Source organism: Aptenodytes patagonicus, chromosome 5, assembly GCF_965638725.1.
Source record: "Aptenodytes patagonicus chromosome 5, bAptPat1.pri.cur, whole genome shotgun sequence".
NCBI lineage: Eukaryota > Metazoa > Chordata > Aves > Sphenisciformes > Spheniscidae > Aptenodytes > Aptenodytes patagonicus.
In genome coordinates this window covers 19,081,828-19,109,387 of record NC_134953.1, presented here as the reverse complement: position 1 = coordinate 19,109,387, position 27,560 = coordinate 19,081,828, and the positions used below count along the sequence as shown (strand labels likewise).

The 27,560-nt window shown below is 47.3% G+C and overlaps 1 protein-coding gene across 6 annotated transcripts in view; it reads left to right on the top strand.

Moving 5' to 3' along the window:
* The window catches only part of SH3PXD2A (SH3 and PX domains 2A), a 265,522-nt gene that overhangs the window by 131,653 nt on the left and 106,309 nt on the right, over positions 1–27,560 (top strand). The window contains exon 1 of one of the 6 annotated variants that reach the window (XM_076338950.1): positions 7,465–7,503. The exons of 4 other annotated variants lie outside the window; for them this stretch is intronic. In XM_076338950.1, coding sequence (XP_076195065.1) covers positions 7,502–7,503 — 2 coding nt within the window. In that variant the 5' untranslated portion in view covers positions 7,465–7,501. Of the gene's footprint in view, positions 1–7,464; positions 7,504–27,560 lie in introns of those variants that run through there. One more of the 6 variants, XM_076338949.1, reaches the window with a different exon arrangement.

Sequence of the window (27,560 nt, the reverse complement as noted above, 5' to 3'; positions counted from 1 at the left end):
AACTTAGGACCAGAAGGTGGGGTGTAAGGCTGTCATCAACCCCCTGAAAACACGGGCAAATGCAAACAAGGTATGCAGACTGAGTAACTGGGGTAGCTTTTACTCTGTAGCGGGGACCAGTGCATGTTGCCAATGTTCTACATTTCTTCCTACAGGATGGGACATTTTAGCAATACAGCTCCCAAATTTGGGGAAGCATGTGGGTAATAAAACTGAGCGCTTTCCTTTCTGTGGTCCCAATAATAAGGTTCTTCAGCTTGCACATAACCTCTGCAGTCCCTGTAGCCGGTAACCTGGGTGCTGAGGCATCTTGCTGTGTCTGGATTAGTTCCTTTACCTCCATACATACCTTTATAGTGAAGCTAAGGGCCAGGGGCAACTAGAGAAAGCTGCAAGAGTCGTTCACATCCCTGCAAACAGCTTTAAACTCTTCCAGCAAGAGGTCAGTGGAGAAGTGTCTTATTGTTTGCCGGGTTGTCTCAATGCACAAAGCAGGGCTCTGTCGGACACACACTAACAATGTTATTAATGTTCATGATACATCAGTGTCATCCCCTGGGGGGAGGAGGAACCCCCAGCGGCTGAATTGCACGGGCCATACTGGCTAATGAGATGCTCTTCTTGCCAGGCCTGACAAATAAGCTTCTGTTAATCTGCATTGTTATCGTTTTCATGCTCATCTGTGTGTTCGGGAGGGGGTTGTTTTACGGATGCTTGGCTGAGGGATGGCAGGGTGACCCGCGCTAGCTAGCAAGCAGGCTCTGAAGGTGAGCTGGGACTTTAAGAAGAGGCAGACATTCAGCAGATGAGGAGAAAGCCTTGAAATCCCTTCAATAAAGTAGTATGTTGGAGTGAGTAGTTGCAAGAAGTAGGAGTTCTGCAGAGGACGGAGATAAAAGGAGGCTTTCAGGCAGGAGAGAGGATTCCTGCCTTTTCCAGATGTAGCATTTGCATTTGGAGAAGGAGAACTGCCAAAAGGCCAGGCTGATGAAGGATGCTTTGTGGTGCTTCCAGCCTGTGAAAAAACACAGTACTTTGAAAGTTAGGTGCTTTTGGATTAGTAGGCAAGGGATGAAATAGGCATCATAAGAGGAGTGAGTCCCTTTCCCCCTCTTCTTATGGAAGGCTGGTCTCCAGTGCATTATATAATTACTACCTTTTTTCCTTCCTTTTTTTGTCTGCTTTCTCTTAAGGCTCTTTTAAAAATACACTCTTGCCTCAATCATTCAGCATCCTCATAAATCAGAAAATTTTGTCCGTGCAGATTTATGACAAGTGTTTTATATTTAATTTTTTTTGTTGACAGGTGTATAAACTACTGAGCCCCAGTTTACTGTCCAATAAGTCCTGATCCCTGGCAGGATAAAGTTTGTGAGAGAAGATTGAATTAACATCAGCGAGCAGAGAATTTTTGGCTTTAACAAACAAATGTTGCTTTCTGCCATGATTTTGTCTATCCTAATATGTGCTCAGAAAATCTCCAATCTTATCTCCATTTCAGATACGTTCATTTCAGATATACTCACATGCAAGGGAACTGTATAAGTAGAAGACGTGACTATCAGTTTAAGAGAGCGTTGACCCAAAATAGAGCATTTAACAGCTTGGGGCTCTAATGGTCCTTTGCAAGTTTCCTGAAGAAGTTTTGCAAATCGTCTTTGCTTCTTCTTTTAAGGCTTTGTTTTTGAAACATCAAAGCAAATTCCAGATTTTGAATGAAGTAGGACACAGCCCTACAGAGACACATGTCAAAAACATTTCACCTCCAGAGTAATGCGGCTAGATAACATTAAACTTGCTGTCAGCCTCATCCCGAGAGTGGTCCTCCTCCTCCAAACATTTATGCACGTAGGTAGTTTTCTACACAGTGAATAACTGTGTTGAATTCAACAGGAGCACATGTGCACCCAAAGTTATTTGTGTGCGTATTCATGTGTATGTTTGTTTGATGGTAATGAAAAATTCTGGAGAGGGCTGGGATATAAAGGAGGTTCATTCATCAGTAACCCCCTCTGCAAACCTGTTAACTCTTCTCTCTTGCCTGGAGATGGACATGCATGCGAGTACACACACACAGGCTTTGGGGCCAACACAACAAATTTAACTTGAACTAAGTCACCAGCTTTCAAGGGATGAGGGTAGGTGACATCTATTCTCGGAGACTCTTAAACACAGACGTCACACAGCAAAACCAGCAGAGAGGCTCAACTGGCCTGAGCATTTAGGAGGTTTTATGTAGCAGACAATTTGTGTGTGCCCTGAATGCTCTTTTAATGCATTTATTTTTATTAATATTTCATAAAGAAAACCACAAAGGGCTTGAAAGCAATTAGGTATGTATCTTTATCTGAATCTTTGAGGGGAACTTTTAATTGTGTAGCTATAAAATTGAGGGAGCACCAATGCAGTCTCTATAAGGGAATGCAGCTGCTCTGAGACAAAGCAGTAAGCACAAGGCTATGCAGAAAACCTTTCTGTGGCTGTATTTGCTGTAAGATCCTGTCAGATACCATTTTCACTGTGGTTCGTTCGCTTCAGCTAGCACTTGCTCCACAATCGGAGGGAATTCAGCCATCAAACAGGGTTTGTCAGGTCTCATTCTACTATAAAGGACTAGGTCGTCGTAAGCTGTCTAGCGTGTGTTGTAGGCAATTGACTTATTGTGTCCTAGTTTATATACATACATAAATCTTTTATTTTACTGGACATTTTTAAATTGTGCTTTGTTTTTATCTCTTGCTTTCTTTTTGCTTTCTTACCATCCCTGACTGCATCAGCTTCTCTGCCTCATATTGACGTATCTTTTCTTGTGCCGTTTTTAACTGTCTCTGGGTTTTTCCATTCTCCTTACATCCCTTGGATATTGTTTGCTTCCCTCTCAATGTGTTCTGCCCTGCTTCCCCCAGCATTTCTACACTCATTTCTATTTCTCCCACTGGTACTCTGTACATTGGGTTTATTTGCCGTCTGATGTATTTATTCCATCACTTTCTCTCTTTCCCGTATCTTTTCATCCCCAATCCCACATAAGAAATAACAGAGGGCTGATAGGAGTGTCCTGGAAACGGGTGAGATCCTGAGGCTGAGGCTAAGCGTGCCCTCACTGCCTTGCAGAAGTTGCCTGAGTGTTGGTTTTGCTGTTAAGCATAGACTACAGCCAGGACAAGCCAGTCTGGAGCCATAACAGAAACTGGGAGTAAACAGTGTGCCACACATGCGTCGCGCTCAGGGCAAGGGTCTACCCTGACCTGTGTTAGTGGCCCTAATAACTAACCCTCAGCAATGTGGGGAAACCTGCTCTTTTGCCCCACGAAAGGCAACTTCTTTCAGGAGAAGTGATGCAAACCTAATTTGGCAGAAATAAAATCATCAAGGTCTTGTGCTGGTTTGTAACCTGTAATTTTTGTAGAAGTTGTCTCTGTGGTCTGCCAAACAGAAATTCGTCATCTCTGGCCTGAAGTTACTGGGTAATTAATTTTCCGTGGTGGATAAGGCAGGCTGGGTTTTCGGTCTGCAGGCATGGAGAGCTGTGAGCTAACCCACAGCACTGCTGAACCTTCTCTCTCTCCCCTACTTCTTCATTTTCCCATGACCTTAGGAAAAAAAAAATCCGCACTTCATAGGTCTTTTTTTTTCTAAATCACACTTTATGGAACACAGTTTTAATACTGTACGGTGCGTGTTTAATGATGTCCATATGGGTTTGTGGGTACAGGAATTAAATACATAACGGTTCACGATGACATAACACGGAAATGCAACTCCCGCAGTGCTGGTGTGTAGGCTGTAAAGGGTTATTAATAAAAATGAAGGTTTTAAATAGAAAACAAGCTTAGCAGCACCGTTTTGGCCTCAGGCCCATATCTAAGTGATGGAAAAAAAAGAGGCTGGAATATATGGTCTTTCCTCAATACATGAAAATAAATACATTTTACCACCATTCCCTGCTAAATGTTTCAGAGAGAAAGCTGCAGGCCTGATGCATGGCATCTCTCTTCAGTCAGAGCCTGAGCTCAGGGAGGTCTGGAGGGGATATTTCAGCAGGGTGCAGAACACATCAAACAAATACTAAGGGGGAGATTGATGCCTTAGATTATTAAAACGGGGTAAGGCCACAATGTTTTGATTGGCAAAACCTTTCAACAGTCGGACATTAGTGTTTCAGAAGAGCAAACCGCTCTGTTTGTGGGTGAGCCAGGAAAATAACAACTCACACAGTTTGGGGGAATGACCTCAAGGAAATCCCATCCTGTCTTGTAACCAGAGTTGCTGCATCACGAAGCCAAGGAAATTACATAATGTGCTTATTAATATTATAGACAAACAAAAGCAAGTTTACTCTTCTGTGTTCATCCTTGTCCTATCTGCAGTTGCCCCAAACCTTTTGTTTTAAGTCTTCAGAATAAATGAGACAGCAGTGGATGATGTGCTGAGTATCTCCCTCTGAAGATGCTGTGTCTGAGACATCTCTCACTGATTGCCCACCGGTTGTTAGTGACAGTAATTGTATGGGCAGCACCAGCACAAATTGAATGTGGTCCTTCTCTTGGCTGGTTCTTTACCCAACATTTTTGCTGGAGTTTGAGATGGTCTCAGAGCAAAACATGTAGATCTAAACGCACCCAAACTAACTCTAGAGTCTGTGGCTTGGGATTTTCCACGTTGCGGGCATGTCTAAATTACCTCCAGGTTGTAGTCCAGGACAAGGTTAATGCTTCACAGCAGTTGCATGAGTGTCAGGATGTGCCAGAACCAAAAGTGTTCCTGCCCTGGTTTCTGTGTTGTGAAATCCCAGTACTCCCAGCTGCATCCCTCTGCTCCTCCTGCAGTCCCTGCTCTGTCTGCTCACGTCCTTCAGTTCCAGCAGTCACCTCAGCCCATCCTTGCAGCTCTGGATCCCGGCAGATGGCTTTCCCCAGCAGACAGCCATGGAGGATGCAATGGGAGTGCAGGAGGAATAAGACTTTACTGCTCTATCTGGTGCTGTCTGGGGTAAATTCCCACCGTCTGCTAGTTCCTTGGTGCCTCCAACTGTTGTTTGTTGTGAGACACGGATGTTGTCAGCTCAGTGGCTTCTGTTCAACCACAGATACTTCAGCAGAGGAGAACTCGGCCCATTGCATGGAACTGCAGTTCATGCTGAATACATGGCATTGAGGTTTTCCCACTTGACCATAGCCAGGACAGTGAACAGAAATGTGGGAATGTGGGACAAAATACTCTCCCTGTGTGCCCAGTCCTGTGCTGCTGTGTTCACCATTCAATGTCCTGGCTCAAAACCAAGGTCCTCCTCTAAAAGTTGTTTAGAAAAACTACTCCCTGCTCGTGTTCTGCGGGAGAGATGGCTGGGCTATGTCGCACAGGCCATGCTTTCACCCCCTGCTCCCATACTCTGGGTCATCTCAGGCACACCTAAAGCTTTTGGAAAATGATATTATGTCTATTTTTCCAAATTTCTTTGTGCTGACAGATGTCAGTTGTTTGTCTTCTGAAACTGGTCTTTTCAAAAATAGGTATTATGTCCCTTTAAATAGCAGAAACCACATGGGAATGGGATTATTTTTGTCCCTAGCTGCCTATAATCTTTTTTTTTTTTTTTTTTTTTTAGTGAAACCAAAATCTTCCCAGGGATTGTTCCTAAGAATAATACTGAAAAGAAAGCGTCGTGTGAATCCTACAGTAGTAGTAATGGCAATAGTACTGCATTGCCCTTCTGTAGAGCTACCTCACCATAGACCTCAAGGTACAGCCCAAACGTGAACCCGTTCTCTCAGCTTGACTGTGAAATACAGGTTTTATTTTAGAACTAGGGAAGCAAAAGTATGAAAGTGGTTTTGAAAGGTCACCAAGGCTGGAACAGGAGCCAGAAGGTCTGAATTTTAGCTTCATGTTGTGACTCTCAGCATACTTTCCGTTATTTGCCTTTGCGAACACCGCTAGCACACCAACAGTTTGGCTTGCTGATATACAACTCCCTGGATCTGCAGGAGTGAATTGACTTCCATATCAATTTTTGGGAAATGCTATATTTGAGGAAAATGCGGCAAAGAAACATTGAACTAGTTTGCCCTAGGTTACAGTGGGACTAGGATTCAGGATGCCCTTAAATTCTCTTCAACCCCTGGCCCCCCAGTCCTCCAAAGGAACACACACTCATCCCTTGCTCGTAAGCATGTGAAGGGGGATATTTAGCTCAAGATCAACCTCACCCTGTTGTCTTCCTACCCCAAACTGTGGTGAATTACCTCATCTAAAGTCACTCTCCTGAGATGAACAGCAGATCGCTGTGCAGAAGAGACACAAAGACCAGTCCACGCTTCTTCATATGCCAGGACAGCACGGAGAGCAGGGTGGGCTGTAGCTGTGATGTGGATGAAGCAGCCACTTTCATGCACAGACTCTGCCCCATGGCAGTTCTGGAAAGGATCAGTGTGAGTGTGGAGGAAGGGAGGAGGGCTGATGGTTTCCTGGGTCTCCCTCTTCTTCCTCAGCCAAATCTCTCTTAAGTACTGGGAGCACAGTCTGCTGTAGAAGAATTAAATTGCTCAGGAGCCTACACTCTGTTTCAGCTCCCGACACATCAGTCCATTTGGGGCTGCAGGCTTGGCTCCCTGTGACACTTGGCCAGATTATTCCATCTGCAAGTCCTTGTCCAGTGTCAGCCCTGGGTGTCTCTTGATGTCCTCTGCTCTCCACTTTGGCTGCCTCCTCCGCCATTTGTCCTCCATGTCCCTTACTGCAGCGTTTGCTGATGGTAGCTTGTGTTGGAGATGCCCTCAGCCCCACGGGGCTGTTTGCGCAGGGAGGTTTGGCTGGGGCCATTCGAGCGGTCAGGCAGCTGTGTAGTTTGGAGCTTGAGCAGAGCTTTCCTGGTCCGAGTTACCTTCCCAAGCGGGTGGAAGAGGGATGTGTCAAAAGTGCATTGCCCTTCCCGCTGGCTTTGTTCTCTCCCTGCCTGTCCTGTCCTGTGTTTACCATCCCTAACTCTTGTGCCTGTTGACTTGTGAGCTAACACGAGCACATCTGCCTCGGATAGACCTTTAACTGCCTGACCTCCCCCTCAGGAGCTACTAAGACTCTCCATTGGTATGTGCTCCGTTACCAGTACCATCCTGGTCCTTGCTTCAACGCATCTTTTCCTCCCGCAGGACCCTTTACTACTCTGTGCCTCCTCACTAGGTTTTGCGGTCGCCAAATGTGTGGTCTTTCCAGCAATTCATACCATGTAGCAATCTGACTGGCGGCCCCCTGCTCTGTCCTCCTCTGTGGCCACTGGTGCTGAAGATGGACCTTGTCCTACGCAAAGCCATCCCTGAGCATGCCCGTGCCAGTGGGTGAGAGAAGGCGCCCTTGCATGTAGCTTTTGTTCTCAGTGCACAACCCACCTCCCGGAGCAGCAGATAAACACAAACAGCCTTTTTCTGCGTTTTAATAAGCAAAGCGGAGCAGTGCTTCTGAGCCGGTTCTTTAACAGCAAGGGCATCTTCACATCCTGAGCCTCATGTAAGTAAATCTGTTGTCACGCTTTACTCTTTCTTTTGTATAACTTTATGTAGCAGCTCATCTTAAACTTGTAAAAACATTTTCTGGGATATTATGCGTGGGAGGTGGGCAACTCCTTCTGTTTATTGCCAGCTAATCCATAATACCCTCCTTTATCATAACAAATGAGGCAGGTTTCTCAAAAGCAGTACCTTGTGCTGTTCTTTTGTCTCTTTCTTTTTGCTTTAAGTCTGGAGATGGGGTTCTGCCCTGGGTGCGTTTCAAAGCACAAAACGCGGAGCCAGGACTTCTGTCTTCTGTCTTGAGCACTGGATGCTCACGGCTGTACTAAATTCTGCTTGTGCAGTATCTTTGTGAACTGGAAAGGTCTGTAGGCATGCTAAATACTCTGTTTAGCCATAAATGTTATTGAATGTAGAGGAGGAAAAAAAAATGTGTCACAAAATGCCCAAGAAACCAGGAAACTGGAACTCTTTCAACTGTTCTTCACCTTGGGAAATAGAGGCACTTTTACCTCCTACCACTGCCTTGCTCTCCCACTATCCCAAAGTGCTTTGTACAAATGAAAGCTCAAGGTTTTTGCACATTCTTGGGACAAAACGTTTTGCACCCCCTGGGATCCGTCATCATTTCACACCTCTTCTCTTCTGTTGAGTCATCACCCCCCCTCCTCCAGCCTGGTAGGTGGCACAGGAGATACCCCATCATCCCTATGGAGGAAAATGAACACAAAAGTATCTTGGAATTTGGCAAAGCACAGCTCCCTTTCTGCAGCAGGGCTCATCTCCCCTTTAATGGAAATTAAGTGTCTAAATCTTTTAGTCTTTCCCTCTTTCTCAGTTTTACGGTGTGCTCTGGGGTGAAGTGTTGCTGTGCTACATTTATTTCTCCTTGCCAAGACCTTCTTTATGGCCTTGATTTAAACTAAGTCCATCAGACACAGTGGAAGGCCATCATATTCCAGTGCTGGGGATGGGCTTTGGGAGCTGTTTATCTTTTTTCCAAGGATAACAGCACATTCGTGTTTGTGTTGTGTGTGTGTCTTGGGCTTACAGAAAAACTTAAGGATCTGATTCTGGTGGGTCATGCTGGCAGATATCCAAACCCTGTAAATCTGGTCACTGTGCTTTTCCAAATGTTTATTGTGCTGTTTAAGCTTTTATGGGCTCTTGTGCGTATTACATATGGTCTGAATAAATGTAACGCAGTATTACTGTGCTTAGCTGAGATGCAGAAGAGCCTCCAAGGGGATCATCAGAGCTGGAGCAGCCATTGCCGGTGTTTGGAGATGAGTTTCTTGGTTGAGATTTCCAGGGTTGGTGGCTTCAGCCCTGTTCTGTTGGTTTTTAAACGCCACTTGATCTGAGGTCACAGGGGTGGAAATAAGAAGCAAAGAGTTGCAATTTCTTGGATTCAGTCCAGGACTCTTACAGCAAATCTCCCCTTTCTGAAACTCTAATAAAAAGGGCTGGATTTTGCATGTATTTGCTATATTTCCTCTGTGCTGCTGCTGTGGCAAGGTCTGCTCTGATGCCAGTGGGACTCAGGAGAAGCCTTAAGGAATCAGTGGATGCATAGCGGGGCAAAAGTCACCCGTGTCGCTGTAAGTGAGGAAACACCTACAGACCCCATCTAAGACCAAAGGCTGCATTGCTCCTTCAGACAGATGGCAAAGAGGATACTCCCTGCCCCTCCAAGCCTACAGCTCCTCTTTGATCCTGGAGATCAAACATACGCCAGCCAGACTGAGCCAGCCAGACTCCAGCTGGTGGGAGCAGGGCAGAAACAGGCACATACAGGACTTGTGTTTGAGGGACAGCAGTGTGTGTGTGGTACCTGGCCCAGGCTACGTCTCCCTCTCGTGTCATAGGCCCGGCAGCATGCAGGGAGTGTGCATGCCGCTGCGAGAGTGCTATGGTCCTGCTGCTTCGCATCCTTGCTCTCTTCCATCCCAACTGGATTGAGGAAAGGAACTGCAGAGAAGAATCAGCCAGGCTCTAGCCAGCCCTAACAGCTGTAAAAAGAGCCAAGCCAAGACCTTGGGACCTTCAGAGAATGTCCTGCAGTTCAGCTGTGGGCTTTCCTTCACTTGGCCAGTTGGCCTTCTGCTCCAAGCTCTCCTTCTAGCACCATCACTTCACTTCCACCACTAACCACACTAGCCCCAGAAAAATATGGGCTTGCAGTTGAGCTTGCTGCCAACACTGGCTTTCTTCAGCTTGTGCTTTCTGCTCTCTCACCCCTGCCCTGTCTGGCTATTCAAATTGCAAATTTTGGGGCAGAAACAAGCAGGTTTGTGTTTCTGCAGCAGACATACAGGCCCCCGTTTGCGTTGGCCAATAGGGCTGATGTAACATATACCATCAATAATTGCTCTCTGTTGGGGGACACGCTGAAATAGTGGAGGCTTCACAGAGGCACAGGAGAGGGATGGAGGAGGCAGATGGAGATGGGAATGGGGGGAGGGCCAGAAGCACTGCGGATCCGAGGCAGTCCTGTGCCTCTGGAGAGCTGAATGTGACACTGCAAAATCTGTTCTGATTACTTTTTATTTCTTAGTTTATTTTTTATCGAGACTAAAATTCAGGTGTCCTCTCTGTGTCAGCTCAAATGTTGCACCAGTGGAAAAATAGCTAAAAAAGAAAGACATGGAGAAAATGTGCATTTGCAGCCGGAGCTAGAGTGCTCCTGGCTGTAAAAATGGATGGTTTTCTCTTCCTTCCCCGTTGCTTCAGGCTGAGGATTAAAATGTGGGTTACCGCTGGCTATGCTGAGATAGAAGCAAAACCACAGGTAACTACTGCGACTACATTTAGAGAATTTCTTTTGCTAGGTACCTGGTGCTGGATACCATGTGCAGGGAGAAGGAGTAACACTGCATACTGCAACCCCCTTGGGTGTGGAAGTGTTAATGTTTTAGACCCTGATCCTCAGGAGCGTGGGGACACTGAACGATATCACAGTGTTTTGACACCTAAAAGAAGCAGAGGAAGGAAAGAGGGCACCTGTTGGGCTTGACAGAACCTTTTGAACCGTTTTTCTCCGGATAGATGTTTTTCCTATGACCTCTAAAATATGAATACATTTGGTGCAAGGTCATTTATGGAAGAAATCTCTTCTGCTGTGGTCTCCTCTCTTCGACCTTGAGGCTATTAACATCTCTTGGGTCAGAGATACAGGAAGGATAAATGTAAGCAACGGGTAGTGCTAACACTGGTTATGATGGGCTACAGCTTGCATTATACCTACAGCTTCGCTTTGCCCTGGCTAGTTGAATTGGGGAAATAATAATAGGAAATAATAGGAAAATAATAATTCTGGCATGCAAATGGCCTGCCACACCCAGCGTGCACCTGAAATTCTCCCTGTGCCGTGCTGTAACGACTTTCCTTGGGCTGCAGTGAGGGAGAGGCTGTGAACCACCTCTTCACAGGGCGCCAGCAAAGTCCAGCACTCGGGGAAGATCCTGCAACAAACTCGTGGTTCTTGCTGCAAGGGCGGCTGCATGGTGTTCGGCACAGCGAGCTACCTCTTAGGGGCTGTGTAACGTTACAGGACAGACACCATGTGCGGTAACACTGTTGATGTCAGCTGAGTTACCCTGGGGATACACCAGTCCTTAGGTTTCTTTGGAGGTATGAGGTGGGGCAGTTTATTACTCAGCTTTGCACCATGCTGCGGTGCACATCCTGCTTTCCACTGCTGCGCTTCTGTTGTTGGTGGTTCTGCTTTGACCTGCAGGAAGGGTTTGAACCTGCCTGTGCAGAGCTCACAGGAACAGAGGCATTGCAAAGTGCTGACTTGGCTGCTCAGAAACCTTCTCCCTCCCCTCGCTCAGCCCGGTGACTCCTCAGCAAGCTGTTTCCATTAAAAGCTATGATGCTACTTCCACCGCTGTGTGCAACTGCTCCCCAAAACCTGTGGGTGACCCTGCTTTTTCTGGAAGGGAAAAAAAAATGGTGACCATGGGCAGAGAGACTGAGGTGAACATTATCTGAATCTGAGGTGGGCTCAGGACGTGGAATTGCAGCAGCACATTTTGCCACCAGAGCTGATATTTGAAAATAGGTTTTAGGGTGACCCATTTATTGGATTGAACGTTCCCAGGTTTGGAAAGTCAGTAGTTTGGAAACTGGAGAGCGAATTCCAGAGTCCTGGAGCGTTGCAGCCACTTGATCAACTACTATACGAAGGCATTCAAAGGTGTGTTGCTAATGGAAATGCTATCCAGGGTTTCTTCGCTTCGGGATGTAAGGCCTGAATAGAGGCCGGGGTGTGTGACAGCCTCAGAACCGGGGGACACTTTGAAAAAATTTTATATTTTCAATATCCAGGACTTGCCTATCTGTAAAATTAAGAGAATAGGCTAAATTCATCCAACTTTCCTTTGAATAATGGGCTTTACTGGGAGCCCACCTGGCTATTTGGCTCCCTCAGGGCTTGGAGGTTCTTGCAGAAGTACCGAATGTGTGGAAAGTGCCATTGTTGTCAAATGGTTTGTTGGCAGCTTCCTTTTGCCTGCAATATACGTCTGTGCCGATCATCAGCGCTGCTGAGTAGGCACTGTACTTATGTCTCGAGCATGTCTGAGAGCAAGGGAGTAGGTGGAGGAGAAGTGGCACAGAGAGGGCTTTTTGCTGGAATAACCCACCCGCTTCCCTTTCCCTGCCCCTCCATCAAACAGCCTCAGTGTGTGATGCTGAAACCTGAAGCCGGGAGGGACATGCTGCTGTTTCAGCCATTCGGGTTCCCATCAGTCGAGTGTGAAGGCAGGAATGAGGGCAGAGGCTCTGAACGCAAGCATGCAGTGTGTTCCCTTAAGCTGTTTCCAGTTGCTCTTGGGCTGCTTAAAGCCATTTATTCTTTTATTATCATTTGAAGAAGTTCATCCTCCTCACTGGGGTTTCTCCCCCAGCTGCCCACATGAGAAGGAATGGAAATGTTAATTTGCCGCTCTGCAGCGCCGAGAGGACAGGAGGGAGCATCGGGGATGCAGAAGATCCACTTTGCTGGGGGATGCGCTTGGAGAGGAGCTCTCGAGGTGGAGAGAAGCTGTTTTTGCCAGCAGAGTCCTTCTGTGTCAAGCACGGGCGGCTCCAGGGCTCCCACCTCTTCCCCTCTCACGCTGGATGTTGAATGAGCTGTTTGTGCAACCCCGCGCAGCGCAGGGGACAAACCCTCTGGTAGAAGGGTGGGGAAAGGGAACAAATAAAGGATTTATAGTGGGGATGGTTTGTTTGTTTGCAAACAGCCTGCTGCAGGCTTGTGCTCACAAGGCAAACCAGACCACCAGAGCTGCTTTTCGGCTTTCCTCCCTGTAAGTGCTTTGCTGGTGGGTCCCACCACAGGCATCGGGGGCCAGCTAGGAAGAGGGTGGCAGGGGCGGCCTGCTCCTGTATGCCTCCTTCCTCTGCACGTCCCAGGGCTGTGACCTCCCCAACCTGCAGGGAGCAGGGAACAAGGTGGGAAATGGGGTGACAAGAACAAACTTCCTGCAGCAGAGCCGAGTATGAGGGCCGGTTCTTATCACAAGAGAACAGCCCTGATGGGGGCAGCCGGAGGGGAGCCTGTCCCAGGCTCTCACTGCTGCAGGTATTGTGTTGGGAAAGCCAAGCTGTGCCTGCCAGGGAGCTCGTTGAGCTGTTTGTGCTATGGTGAGCAGCTTCGCCTCCTGCCTGGGCTCTGTGTGCTGCGCACTGGCCCGGTTTCGGCTCATGGCAGCTTCTTGGGCAGGACTGCGCTCTCCTGTGAAAACCACAGGCCAACGTGTAGGGCTGACCCTATCCGAATTTTGTCTCAACACACTTCAGTCCTCATTCATGTCTCCAGTGTGAGGTGGAAGGAGATGGGAGAGTAAGCACGTGTCCCTTTGTCCCCCCTGCCTGAGGGGCAGGTTACACAGGAGTTGGGAAGCGAATTGTGCTGGGCTGGAAGTTCCCACTGAAGGCAGAGCAGTCCCTGTGTTGCATGGTCCCCTGTCACTAGTCTAGGGTTGAACCCCCAAAAGCTGCCTTAGCTCTAAAAGTGGAGCATGGTGCTGCAGGTGGAGCATGTGGCAGCAACCTCAGTGTGAGAGTGGCAGCAGCTGGGCAAGGTGGTGGTGACACTGCCTGCATGCCACTGCTCCTCAAGCCTGTGGAGCAGTGGATTGTCCATAGGTCCTCTCCTGAACCCTGCTGGCTGAAGATGGCTCTCGAATCCAAGGTCTGTAGCATTTACTGAACTAAAACCACTTGAAGGCAAATGCTGTGATATCTAATGTGACTCAGCTGCTGCTGTTATGTCCCCCCTTGATGAACTCCTTGTCTGTTTTATTGCCTTTTTTTTTGTTGTCCCCTCGTTCCAACAGCTATTCTTGTCAGTGGTGACACAACTCATTTGGCCTCCCAGCAGATCCAGCGTAGGGCCATCCACGGGCACTGTTTATCAGCCTGAGGTGTGGGTGGGCCAAAGTGTCCTCCAGGAGCAGTGTCAGGAGAGGGCTGATCTCATGAGTGCTGCTGCAGGGAGGACTCCTGAGGAGAGCAGCATGAAGTTCAAGAGGGTGAAAGCTGTGTTCTTGGAGACCAGGTGCCAGGGGATGAAGTGGACCCTTTATGCCAGCAGGAGGACTCACCAGTAGGGAGGGAACAGTTTCCTTTCCCAGCCTTGCACAAGCTCTTTCAGTGTGTCCTGTCCTTCATTCTTGCAGACCACATTGAGACTGCGGTGAAATTGAGTTGGTGTCTAGTGTCTCCCTGCCATCGCTGGTGTCTGTTTTACAAAGAGCTTCCCCTGGGAGAGGCTACTTCACTCCAACATCACGTTCTTCGCTAGCAATGGCTGGCACAGCAAACCAAGCTCCCAGTGGGGTGGGCAGGGCTTCACCTGCCCAATGTCCTTCCCTTCCCAGAAAGCCAGGAGAGGGACTTCTCAGCACACTTCATCGTGCTGGAGGGCAGCCAGGGACGTTAACAGGCACGTCCACCCCCTGTCCATAAAATGCTCCATGTTCAACATTGCCCCAGAGGGCAGAGATTTCTGGCTGGTTTTCACACAAAACTTATCCATAAGTCCATTACGTGTCAAAAGCTACTTGATGCAGGGAATGATACTTGCTCTTGTGTGCATGTGTATATACGTGTAAATGTGTACGGTCCTTCTACCACAGATGTAGCTCACCATCCCTACATCTGACTTTCTATTTAAAAATGAATGGCAATGCTCAAACTTCACAGGCAACGTGCAGATCAGTCTGGCCAAAAAACCTCACCAACGAGAAGTGCAATTAAATTTTTAAGGTTTGCACTTGGTGCTTTTTGCAGAACTCTCCTACCCTCTCGCAAAGCCTTGTTTGCTGCCCAGCTTGTTGCAGCCTGTATAACTAGCTCCACTTGATGACAAGGGGTCGGGCATGGAAAGGCCCTGTGTTACGGGCTCTGCAGGCAGCTACTGCCACGTCGTGGGGAGATGATGCTTTACATGCATTTACTGTGCAGCAAAAGGCACAAGCTGAGCTGCAAAAAAATGCCTTTGGTTTCTGTGGATGTTGGACACGGTGGCATGTGCATTCTGCTCTCTCCAGGGGTATGCCCTGCCTCACCCCCTTGCCATGCTCATCTGGTGAAGCTGACTTTCTCTTGGCTCCCGCATCTCGGAGAGCAGGAATTCCTCTAGACAACGTGGGAAAGCTGTGACATGTTGCTATGAACAGGTATGAAATAGCTTTTCCACCTGGCTTCTTATTAGGTGTTACAGCCCTATCTTTTTCCGCTGGTCTTATGATAGTCATTTTTAACGTTGCATGTAAGACTTGACGAGGGAATGGGAAAGAAGCAGACTTGCAGCCTTGGACATTAATACTAACGACTCCAGAACCACACCTGGATCAGACATTTGTAAGCATATGGAAGAGATTGAAGATTATCTAATTGTCTCTTTAATAGTCGGTACTGGACTGAATCATCTCCCCAGGCCTGGGAAGCTGTGCTGATCACCAGGCTCTCCTTACTCCAGCTCCACTGAGCTAGAGAGCTGACTTGGAAAATGAAACCTTTCTCACCCCCAGCTTTGGCTGTGCTGGGGCACTCGGCTGGGTTTCCGTGTGGAAGGTGTCACTGGCTTGCTCGTGTTTTTGGCTGTGAAAGTCAGAGTGACAGCTCTTCTTATGGCCAGATTTTGTGCGTGATCCTGTTAGGGGAGTTGTCAGCACCTAATCTGGGTGTTTGCTGTCATCCAAATAGTATTGCCAGTGCATTGCATGTACAGCCTGACACACTATATTAATCCAGGTTTTGGCTTGCTTGCTTGACCCAGGAAGGATTAAACCACACCCCACATCTGCTGAGGCTCCCTTGGGCTGCTGCTTATTCACACTGATGCTCCTTAGCAAAGCTCAGAGAAGGTCTTTCCCTCCACAGCTTCCCAGGCACAGCTCTTCCCTAGGAGGCAGGGACTGCTCCTGCTTGTCCTGTATGCTTCCCATCCGTCCCTCCCTCCCTCCCTCCCTCCCCAGCACAGCGGTATCTGCAGACCGCATACAGTCCTTACAGGAATCTGGCAGCCAGCAGCTGATCACCTACCTCTTAGCCAGGCTGAGTTATTCCCTGCCAGGCCCTGCTCCTGCCTTGCACTAAGGCGAACAGCTGTCCACGTTGCTCCTTTTAACCTGGAGTGGGGAGCAGGTTGGAACCACAAAGCCTTTGAAAAATGATGGAACAAGGACAAATTTCCAATCAAAGCCCTCCAAATGCTGCTCTGAAGGAAAATTGCTCTTCATTTGCAGGTGAAATGGAAGACTCAGTGCAAGGGCAGGAGTGGTGCAGAACAAAGATTTAAGCGATCAAGTAAAGAAAAGAATGACTGCTTCTGGGGGAAAGGGAGAGGGGCCTGGGACCCCTTTAACGTGATTTAATCAAGCAACTTCTGATGTTTTACAATTGCAAGTAACCATTTGACCCAGAGCTGGGCAATTTGCAAGCCAGAGTTATGAACTGTTGGTAAAATGGACTTAAGAGGAAAATACATTTGCAATTATGAGCTGAAAAACCTGAGCAACAGCTCTTGAGGTTTTAGAGCCATGTCCAGCTGCTGTTGGGAGGCTCAGGGTCTCTGCCCTTCTCACGGCCCCCCACCAGTCAGCAGCACCCGCAACATTCCCGGCTGAGCCCCCTCAGGCAGTGGCTGCCTTGGCAATGGGGTGCCTCCTCGCAGGAGAGGAGCTGGGTCTGCAGGTCCTGGGTGAGGTGCATCCTGACACTACGCAGGTGGGTCAGTGACCTGGGATGGGAGGAGAAACTGGGAACAGCCCCCAGCAATGGAGATGCTGACCCAGCCTGCGGTGCTATGGGCTGACCAGGCTCTGATTTGAGCCAGCTGCCTGTGGTCCCCCGGGCCTGGCAAGAGAAATTTCCTCAAAGCTTCTGAGAAGAGTCACCAGTCCCAGTCCAGTTACTTGAATCCATTAAATTTGTACTAACTGGTTTGTCCTCAGAAGTGCCGAGCATTTACGGCTGTGGCAGGAGCTCCCCTTGTTGCAGTGCCAGCTTCAAACGGGATGTGCCTGGGCTAATTGTTTCTGGATTTGGCCAAGTGGAGTTTTCTTTCTCTTCTGGGAAACTGGCTGGTTTTGTGCCCGTGGTATTTGCAGAGTGCTGACAAAACCCCCTTCCTTCACAATACTGCCTGCCTGCTTAAGGTGCTGTTTCCTGGGGATGTGCTTTTTCCCTTTCAATGCTTTTGATGTATTTTCCCATGTTAGAAAATTCAAAAAGGCAGCATGTGAAGCTGGCTGGGGCCAGTGAGTGTTGCTGGGGGCGGCAGCTTTGATCCTTGGTGGGAGTTTTGCAATAACTTGATCATGCATTTTTCATCATTTGCTCTGTGTGCGTGTGTGCGTGCATGCCTTGCAGGGGGTACGGGCACTAATCCTGAAGCTGCACTCAGCACAGGGGTAAAACCCACTCATAGTTCACCGCTGATCCAAATCCTTCGCATCCCCAGGGTAACTCCGCCTCGAGTTACCCTACATGAAATTTGACCCTGCCATCTAATAGCTAGGGAGCTGCTCCCGTCTTTAATCTCTCTGACAGTGCCTAGTCAGGGCTTTTTGAAGAATTTTGTTAGTCTTTTTTTCCATATAAGCATTAGTTTTCTTTATCTGGAGTTTTGTACTGCTTATCTGACCCATTTGCTTGGAAGCCTACGAGGAGGGCTTGAGTTGGAAGAGAGCTGGGTTTGTGGTCCAAGTACGAATCTTCCACTGTTAATTGTATTAGCATTCATAATTGTATGCGCATTTCTAAACTGTCATGATTGCCACATCCTTTTAAAACATGAGGCAGGACATCAAAATGGTTATGCCTGCTCAGAGATCAGAAGAGAAGCAAGAAATTAAATTGCCTGATACCTTAAAAACTATGATGTGAGCTGTTTTGCCTCCATTGTATCAAAAGTGACATAGGAAAAATAAGTCTGGAATTAGGCTTTTAAAGCTCATTAGCCTTCAAGATGTAACTAGCAGGAAGCAGGCTGTTTGATGGAGGTTTGAGGTGCCTTGCGCCTGTTGTCACCATTGGGTGGGCAGTGGCTCTGCGTAGCCAGCGTGGTGGGAGCCTCATCGGACAGGGCGGTGGCAGGACTCATGGGATGAGCAGGAGGAAAGGGTTAAGAAGTCCTGAATTCAGATTCTGTCTCTGCTGCAGATTTGCTTTAGGGGAGCTACTTCATCTCCCTGTGCATGGCTTAGTCTGTATTTTAGCTCTCAGGCCAACTCCCGGTAGAGGATACCTGTTGCCGATGGGTAACACAGCGATTCTGTGCTCTCTGGTTCAGACTTTCCAAAGTCCTGCTGGTGACAGGGTAACGTCATCAAGTCTGTGCTTTGGAAATACATATTTTACGAACATGAAATACCTGGACATACGTGCATGCTCCATCCCTGGTCCTGCCAGCTGCATGTATCTATATACATTTGTATTTTCAGGTATTGCCAGTTTTGCCATGGCATGATCAAGCATATTGAGCCGCATACATTTCACTGACAGACGTTTTGGAAGGCAGATGGGTTTTGCAGTTACGGAGCCCTGCTTGTCCAGGGATATTGGCAAAAGATGTTGTCAGGGCAAGGGAAATGACATTGTTGCCTGTAACAGAATTGCAAACCTTTTGGTTCCCAGAGTGCTTCCCATCCACTCAACCCAATGTGCCTTGTGCATGCTTTGTGCACAGTGACGGATCGCGTCTCACAGAGGCATCAGCAGGGATTTCTCAGTCCCAGCTGGAGAGCATTTCTTCACAGCCCTGTGCCAGCCTCAGCCCAGCATCTTTCACGCAGGTGCTGTCGCTTTTATTCTTTATCTGTGTAAACCCTGGCAGAGCGGGTCTCACTTCACGGACGGTGGCTACACAGATGTTGCCACAGTGCAAGTAGGAGTTAATTGTGCCTGGCCTCCATCAGAGCGAGAAGCATCTCCTCGGAGGGTGCCCGGAGTATGCTGGGCGCAGCAGATGCAGCCGGCAGAGGGAGTGTGGACCATTGCACGCTGTCTGCTTGTCTCCCATTAAATGCAGTGCCCTGCAAACCGGCCCCTTTCTTCCCTTCTCTCGGCAGACTGCTAAGTGGGAACAGAGCAACGCGATAACGGATTGTTTATTATGGAAACATGCCACTTTTAGTAGATTTACAAGCAGCTTTGTGGAGCTCCTGATCGCTCTGTATTTCTGCATTTAGTCCGTTACTCATCCTGATACATTGTTGGTATATGTCTGACCATGGCTGTAAAAGACGCTAGCGGGGACGTGATGGGGCCAAAGCATGGGAGACAGAAAGCAGCTGTCAGGCGGCATTTCTTCCAGGGGTTTGAGGAGTACCAGCAGGCTGTGTCTGCCCAGCAGTGACTGTTTCTCAGTGACTGACTTTACAGTCAGACTATTTTGTAGTTCCTTCAAGGCCCCGTGGTTTAGCGGCTGCACAGATGGTTGCATTGCATTTAGAGCAAAGTGAAATAACACTGGTTCCTCCCATCCTCTGCCGCCTCACCCAGAGAAATTAGCAGCCTCTTTTGGGAGCTACTAGTCAAAATCCCAGACCCGAACACCTCCGGACTTTCAGCAGAGTTTGAAACCAGTTCAGGAGCTGAATTTCAAGTCTACTTTTCCTGTGCCAAAACCCCCAGAGCTGAATACCTGGGAACTATGGAGGTGGGGTAACGCACAGACGAAATATACTCTGAGTTTTTCATTGTCTGCCTCTAATGCATCAGGTCTCCCAAAATAATATGTCTAGCGTGGTTCATACCACAATCGCTGCTGTAATCACCACTGAAACCTGGATAGGTTAGAAATCCATATGTGGATCTGTGTCTGGGTGAATTTGGCAGACAAAAAGCAGTCCCCAAAAGGCAATTTCTTCCTATCATATCATCTGCCAATTTTAACAGTGTTGATTTATGCTTTTTAAGGTTACTGAGCTCTTTGCTGAAAGAGTTGAGGGCCATCTCCTCTGGCGCTGTTATTGAATGAGCCACCTCAGGAGCAAGACTGGCTTCCGGATCACAGCGTAGCTGGGAGCTTATATCTTTTACATGTGAAGTTTCTCTGCCTGTCTCGTTGGTCTCCTGCACTTCCTTAGCTCAAACAAGTGCTTCCAATTACAGAAAAGTATATGTGACATACATCAGTCATGGTCGGGTTTTGTGCACTGTAGTTTTAGGGGGGGGGGGGGGTGTACAAGTGTTGCACTTGTACCTGCTCCTTTACCTGCTGCTGCAACCTCTGGTAGAGAAGAAATGTGCTATCTGGGTACGTAACCCTCCTGGTTTCTCTAATGAAACTTTGCTTTTGGGGTTGTTTTTTCCCTTTCTTAATTTTTTTTTTAATTTGCCCCTGAAAGAGGAAATTAATTAGGCCAGTTGGAAGTATACGAGGGCTGTTTTGCGCAGGGAAAAACAGAGCAGGTGAGCAGTTCTTGGAGTTGCTTGGACAGTAGACAAGAGCATGGAGTAAGAGACCGGCGAGAGGGTAGTTAGATTAGTTAGAAAGACTGGCTGACCGGAGTGTAAGCTGAGCGTAGCGGTCTGGAAAGTAGATCATCTTTCTGAAAGGCACAAAGAAGAAAAATAATGGCTCCAGATTCATCCCTTGTGTAATTCTTTTGAAGTTGGTGGCTTGCACCAGGATGATTTAACCCCATTAATTTTAATGGGTCACTGCAGTGTCCCAGGAGTTGCTTTTTGCTGTGCTCCGTTCTGAGGCAGAGATAAAGCAGAGCCTCGGCGTCTGGGCTTGAACCCAAGCTTGGTGTCCCCATAGGGCTGGCTTGGACCCATCCACATTGTGGCTGACTCCAGTTGGAGAGGTAAAAGGATGCAGGAGATGATGATGTGTTTGAGCCCCCGTCCCGTGACAGCTGGGTGCTGCCAGGACTTTGTCGTGAGCCATAACCTGCCTGAAAAGCAATATTTGGTCTGAAAACCAAGGATAGCCAGGCTAAGAGCGCTCACTGCAGTTAACACCAACCCTCGCCCTGCTGCGGGTCTGCTGATCCAAAGCGATTAACACACGGAGGCAAGGAGGTGTGGAGCAGTGTGTCAAAGAAAGGAGCCTGAAATCGAGCAGAAACCGGCACCAGATGAGTCCTGGTGGGACTCAGTGGGCAGAGAGCGAAGGTCAGTGCCCTCGACACACAAGAGGGACTCGGGGGCTATGGCCGGGTACAGGGATAAAGCGCATTTACCACCTATCGATCAAAGCAAGCCGGTCATAGCAGGAGTCGGCCATGCATAGTTAAAAAGCCCATGTATCACAGCAGGGAAAATTTAATCTACTGCCAGGAGCAGGGAGGCGTGTTTGTCACCAGTTGTCAAACAGCTGAAAACGTGGGGGCAGACACAGCTGTAGTGCTCAGGCAGAAATAGCGATCGTGCCCCAACCTCGTCAGGCAGCAGCGTGTCATGTGCCATGCTCAGCCCCTGCTCCTCGGGGACCTCAGAGCCCGCCTTGAGCGTCTGCTCTTCGTTTTCTGCGTGCCTTTCCTCGTGTGCCTTGCTCTGAGGGACATTTGTAGGAAAATAGGATTACTGTCCTATTTTGAGGGTTGCACAGCTTTCACCTGACTCCCTGTCCTTTGGTTTGCAATCATTTGCAAGTCATGCTGAAATACTGACCAGACAATGGGAAATGAGCCACAAGGAGCAGATGGACCATAATAAAATGAAGCGCTAAATCTTCATGCAAATGTTCGTAGTAATATGGAGGAGGGGGAAGCCCTGTTTGGTGAACGTTGGGTGTAAAGTCAGCCCTAAGCAGCCTGCTTTTGTCCAGGCATCAGCTGCTCCTTAGCATCTTGCAGAAGGAAGGGAAGATGAGCATTGCTGTGTCTCTGGGCATTTATCTCTTGACAGACTTGACATGACTGCGCAGTGGGTCTAGGGAGAGGGTGCAGACGTGGGTCCCAGTAGGGAAGTACGTACCACGTGTTGCGATAAAAGTTGCTCAGTAAACTTGGTGGCTTAACTTCTTCTGATACCTCCATTTAATCTCATTGGTCTATAGTCTTCTCCTAATCACATACTGTATGGCAAACTCTGTTAATCACTTCATAGCTGAAGCAGATCAGAAAATCCATCTGGATTGGCAAACTGATCTGTAAGATGCTTTAAGAAATAAAGATGCATCTGGCCTTGAATTATATCTTCTGCAAAAGCAGAAGGGAGGGGAGCTCAGCTCTGAATAAAGAAGGTTGTTCTTGCAAGCATGTGGGCCTTCAAAAGACCATGTCTGCTGGTACCCAACATATCACAGGGTAGTATTTACATGTGAACGCACCCTATACATCTCTCTCTCTCTCTCTTTTGGAGGGAGAAGTGTCAAATCCAGAGAGTGAAACTCACTTCACCAAAGCCCAAGATATGGTTGCAATTCACCCCAAGGGCTGGAACGAGTGCTGCTGCTGCTCTGCCAGTGCCTGGGGAGGAATTTCGACCATGTCCATGCAAAGACAGGAGGAAGAGTCCCAGCAAAACCTCGTTTCTCTGTCAGGTTATTATAAGTAACCACAGCAATTCCCTTCACATCACACAGGGCTGCCTGCATGGTCCTTGTGCAGCCTCTTCAAGGGTAGCACGGTCTGGCAGTGTGAGAGAGTGCAAGTGCCACAGGATTCTAAGGGAAATGAAGCCTTTTCCGTAGCGAATGAAGTGACTGAAAAGTGCAGGTGCTGCTGAAATCCTGCCTGCGTGTCCTGATCCGTGAGCATTGTCACCAGCCCAAGTCTGCGCTGCAGTGTGTTAGTACAGTTTGCTACCACACCTCTGAGCTCCTGCGATCGCATCCTCAGAGCATCCTACCTATTGATAATCCAGCGTTATTTCCCCAGATTATGTAGCTAATAATTTTAAGTAATGGGGAACTCTGAAAAAATTGCAAACTTTATTGAACGAAGGAGATAGATACTAAATATGCTGAGAAAAGTATTCGTTACTGCTCACATGCTCTGCTCAATGTTAAACGTGAACAGACCACAGCAGGTGTGAAGGGATGGGATACAGGCTTGGAAACCCTGGAGCAAGCCAAGGGAAGGCCTGTGAGAAGAAGAGAAAAATGCAACATGATGATGAAATGCAAATATTTCTGTGACTGTGTTTGAGTGCATGATCGGGGGCCATCCAGCTGTCCGTTGGCCGCTTTCAGCCAAAAGACAACAGAAGGCAATGGATGATCTCACCCTGCTCCTCTTAAATCCACAAATCTCCACAGTTGCTTAAATACCAGTTTTTCTAAGGTTATTCTTCGCCAGCTGTTTGGCAAAGCCTGATGTGAGCGGAATGTTTTCTTCTCTCCTCTCACTGCTTCCTCATAACGCAGGAGACCCCTCAGGTGGTTCAAATGGCCACGGATGGGAGGTAGGACAGCCCGGATGTATTTCAGAGGTTTGAAAGTGTGTCGGCAGAAGAACCCTCAGTGTGAGGCCAGCTTTTGGGAGGATAGTGCTGATGTACGGCTTGTGGGGATCAAAGCCCAGGAGAAGCTCAAACAGGGCTGTCTTTGAAATGCTGGATCCTGCAGATATAATGTGGTGGTTTTATCTGACCTGTGAACATCTTTGACAAGGCATCAGGTCATTAGTCTTGTGCTTGTTATTGTAACATTTGCTGGAATGAAACACTGGCATTTTTAAATCACAGCTATCAAAGCGTATCATAAATTGTAAGCAGTTTCTTTTCCTTTGTTTGAGTATATTCCCGTGCCAAATAATTCAGTGCTCGTATCTTCTAAATTGGGCGTGACATTACCAGTGAAAAGCTGTGACTGAGCATAAAATAATTATTTTTTTAAAAAACAGAGCTGCAAAAAAAATGTGTATTTCCTAAAAAAATGAATAGAAAGTGATCCCTACCTCTTAAAACAGTTCTGCTTCTGGCCTCCGATAATAACTGTGTGTTCGACTCCTGAAGTGCTATAAAGTCTGCTTTTTGTAAAGTGGAATTTAAAAGACTGTCGCTCAAAAGTGTATATGTGTGTGTATATATATATATACACTGTGCAGTTACTCCCACCCACAACCTGATTTTCTTGCTTCTAAGAGCTGTGACACATTTTTAAGAGGAACGGTGTATTTTTAAACTCACGCTATGGCATGAGATGAAGGTTGGCCCAACTGAGTCTGAGTCTTTGAGGGACTGAGAAATTAAACCCCGGCCTCCATTATTCCTTTGCGACTTTGGGCCAGGAGCTCTTTGCTTAGCTGGCTTTCTGTGAAATGCTGTGGCAGCTTGTCCCTGCTTTGGAGGAGAAAGATCCACTCAAGTTTCTGGGCGCGCAGCTGTGAAGATAATGTGGCCACGGTTGCATTAGCGACTGGATGCTCGGAGGTCTTTCAAGTAGGGTCTGTTCCCAGGGCTTCCCAGCCTGAACTGCAGTTTTCCTCCTGAGATGTTCCTGACTTTAAGCATTGAGCAAAACTGCACCTGGAGACACATTTGCAGCTCTCTTGTCATCGTTCCTGTTATTTTTCAAGTCCTCTTCGGGAGACGGACTTTCTTTGGGCAGGTGGTGAGCTGCAGCCCCAGGGCACGTGCACGGTGAGGCCCACCTCTGCGTATGTCCTCGTGCCGTGTGCTCTGGGATGTCGGCTGCTTTCACGACTTCCTCGCCGGCCCTTTGAAGACCCTCAAGGCAGGCAAAAGAGGGGTCAGGTACAGGGTATAATGTTTGCATTTTGGACTGTTTCTCCGCTGGTTAGAGCAGTTCTGGGACCTGTTGGGCATGAGGTGGCCTGCAGACTCTGGGGGAGCTGGGGCAGGGAGGTGGCCAAAAATCAGTGACCTTCCTTCTCCATCACCATCCCACATCTGTTTTGGTACACGTAGGGCTCTAAGACATTGTTTAAAAAATGTTTCTTCTTGGGTAAAACTGGGGCACTTTTCCCTTTTCTGTGTCTTTACTGAGAAAAGGTTTTTGATATTGTTAGCACGGTAAATAAATGAAGCAATTTATTCCCTACCACAAACCCTTGCATTCTTCAGCATAAAACAAAGACACATAAATAACCAGCACAGGGGACATGCCTGGCCTCTAATGTAAGTGGAGTTCACTCTTCCAGACCCTTGGTTTCTTCTGGACAGTGATTTAGAAGGAAAAGCTTTTATCTAATCATGAGGTAGGTCTCTGCACAGCTCCCCGGGCGCCACTAATGGACGGGATGCACAGCAGAGCTTGAGTTTTTTATTCTAGCTGGGTAAGATGAAGAGTTGAGTTTCTGGTGTTGCACACACTATTGCTAGGTGGGTCAGAGATGGGGTTTGTGCAGGGCCCAGGATGTTCGTGTAGTGATCAGAGCAATTTTGCATTACGGTGAGGTGTGTGTTATAAGGAGGGGAGGGAGGCAATCGGTCGAGGCCAGAAGCGGCAAGGCGAGGATGGGTGGGTAGGTGGTGCCGGAGAGGCAGCGGAGGCAAAGCAGAAGGTTCCAGGAATTAGCTTCGGTCCCAGAGGATGACTGGGGAAGAAATCATTAATAAGTAGGTTATTGGCAGCAGGACACTCTGTTTCATGCTCTGATTCATAATTCCTACTGCTGCATCTCGTGGCTGGTGTGCCCAGATCCTAGTTTTGAATCTTGCGGTATTTTACAGCAATGAGAGATTATTCAAAATAGCACTGAATTCAGACTCGGTACTGGAAGCTCAGAGCAATGCAGACCTTTGCATTTCACATTTACAGTTGTTTTTATGCAGCATGATTGCAGTATAGTATGGTATCCAGTGTATCTGCTTGGCTGGACGCCGCAGTGTGGAGTTCAGGATACCCAAACCTCCCCAGGACCTCAGGGATGCTTTTGTCATCCTGTGGTAGATGCAGCTCCGTGGGGAGGAGCTCACCGCCAGGCACAGCACGACATGCCCCTGATAGGAAAGGCAATGTTCCTGCTGAGAGTGTGGTTTCTTACTGTCCAGCTTCTGGCATTTCAGGTAACAAAGGGAGAAAATAGTGAACAAAAGCTGATTGCAGGGCACGACATTTACAGAACCTCATTGATATTCTGAGCTTGTGAATTGCTGAGCGAGTGAGATCAACAGCCTAAAACGAGGGGGTGTAATTCCTGACAATTGAAGACATTTTCCCTTCGCCCACATCTGATAACTATATATCAGATAACGTGAACAGTTACAGCAGTAATAAGCTGCCAATGGCCATTTAGCTCCAAAAACATAGAGATCCTTAATGTTGCAGGCCAGAAATACCCCCTGAATCAGTGCTCATTTTGAAGGAACAAGTAATTTCTCTTTTAGCTGAATTAAAAGGTCGTCTTCTATAACCAGCTGAATGGATGGAAATAATTAAATTCATCCATTATGCCTCTTCACTTTTATGAACCTAGAACATGGGAAAAGATATTGGAAATACCACACACACACCCCCTTTGGAGATGTATGAGGTGAATTAAAAGTTAATGTCTGGACTGAGAATTGGACAGGAGTTACATAAAAGGAACAAGGAGAAATTTACGGTTTTCTGCATGAGCAGGTCTGAACAACATCCAAATTTGTATCTGAACTGGAATGCAAAATTTTTGGTCTGTTCAGACCTTGCACTGTTTCATGGTGTGTGATGGCGCTTCTGTGCTCAATGTGCCTTGATGCCTTTTACGTTCTGCATATGTTTTGAATGCATATAAAAAGATGATATTTTCTTATATTTTCCAGAGTTATTTAATATTTAGTGCTGGTGACCTTAAAAAGTCAGTTGACATGATTTGGGGTGGTTTGGGGCAAGTATATAGGCATATATTTCAGGTCAACATGATTTTTTGATTTGCCCTTTTAATTGAGTAAGGCTCAAGGAAGTGTTAGTATGGATCCATACATGTACTAGCGAAAACATCTTCTGTTTCTGTGAAGTCAATTTTAAGTTCAGTATTATAAACTCTAAGTATGTGATCAAATACCAACCAAGTAAAATTTACTAGAAGTTTTGATGGATTTGTAAAACTCGGGGTACATCTGTCCATCTCTAGTCTCAGGAATCTTATACTGATCCAGGCTGAAATAGCTGTGCTATTTTCTTTGTTTCCTTCCCAGAATGAACCGAGTACTGAGACTGAAACAATCTCTTACAGCATCTTGAAGTATAGGGCTTTTTTTTATTTATAATTTCATACCCACGGTACGAAAAACAGCAATCACCATTCACTCATGGGGTGCTCAGTACGTCCTTGTTCAGCGGGTCTGATACTTCCAAGGGTGGAGTACGCAGCAAAGGTTCATGATGCTTCTTTGCAAATGTCACGTAATTTAGCTCTCTAACCTCTTGGGGAGGAGTGGGACCTGTTATCAGAGTTGGGTATTTGAAAGGGGTTATGGTCATTACCTTGAAAATTAACCCTAGTGTGTGAAAGGTTTTAACTTCTTGTAACTCACATGTGCAACAGAAATCACTTACCTAACATAAATCAGAGCTAACTTCGGGAAGTTCTATTTTTCTGGCTTAATTGGTGCCTGTCAATGATAACTTGAAGTCATTTAATGAATCCTAACAGTTATATTGGGCAAGACAAGCTCAAGATTCCTTTTTTCTTT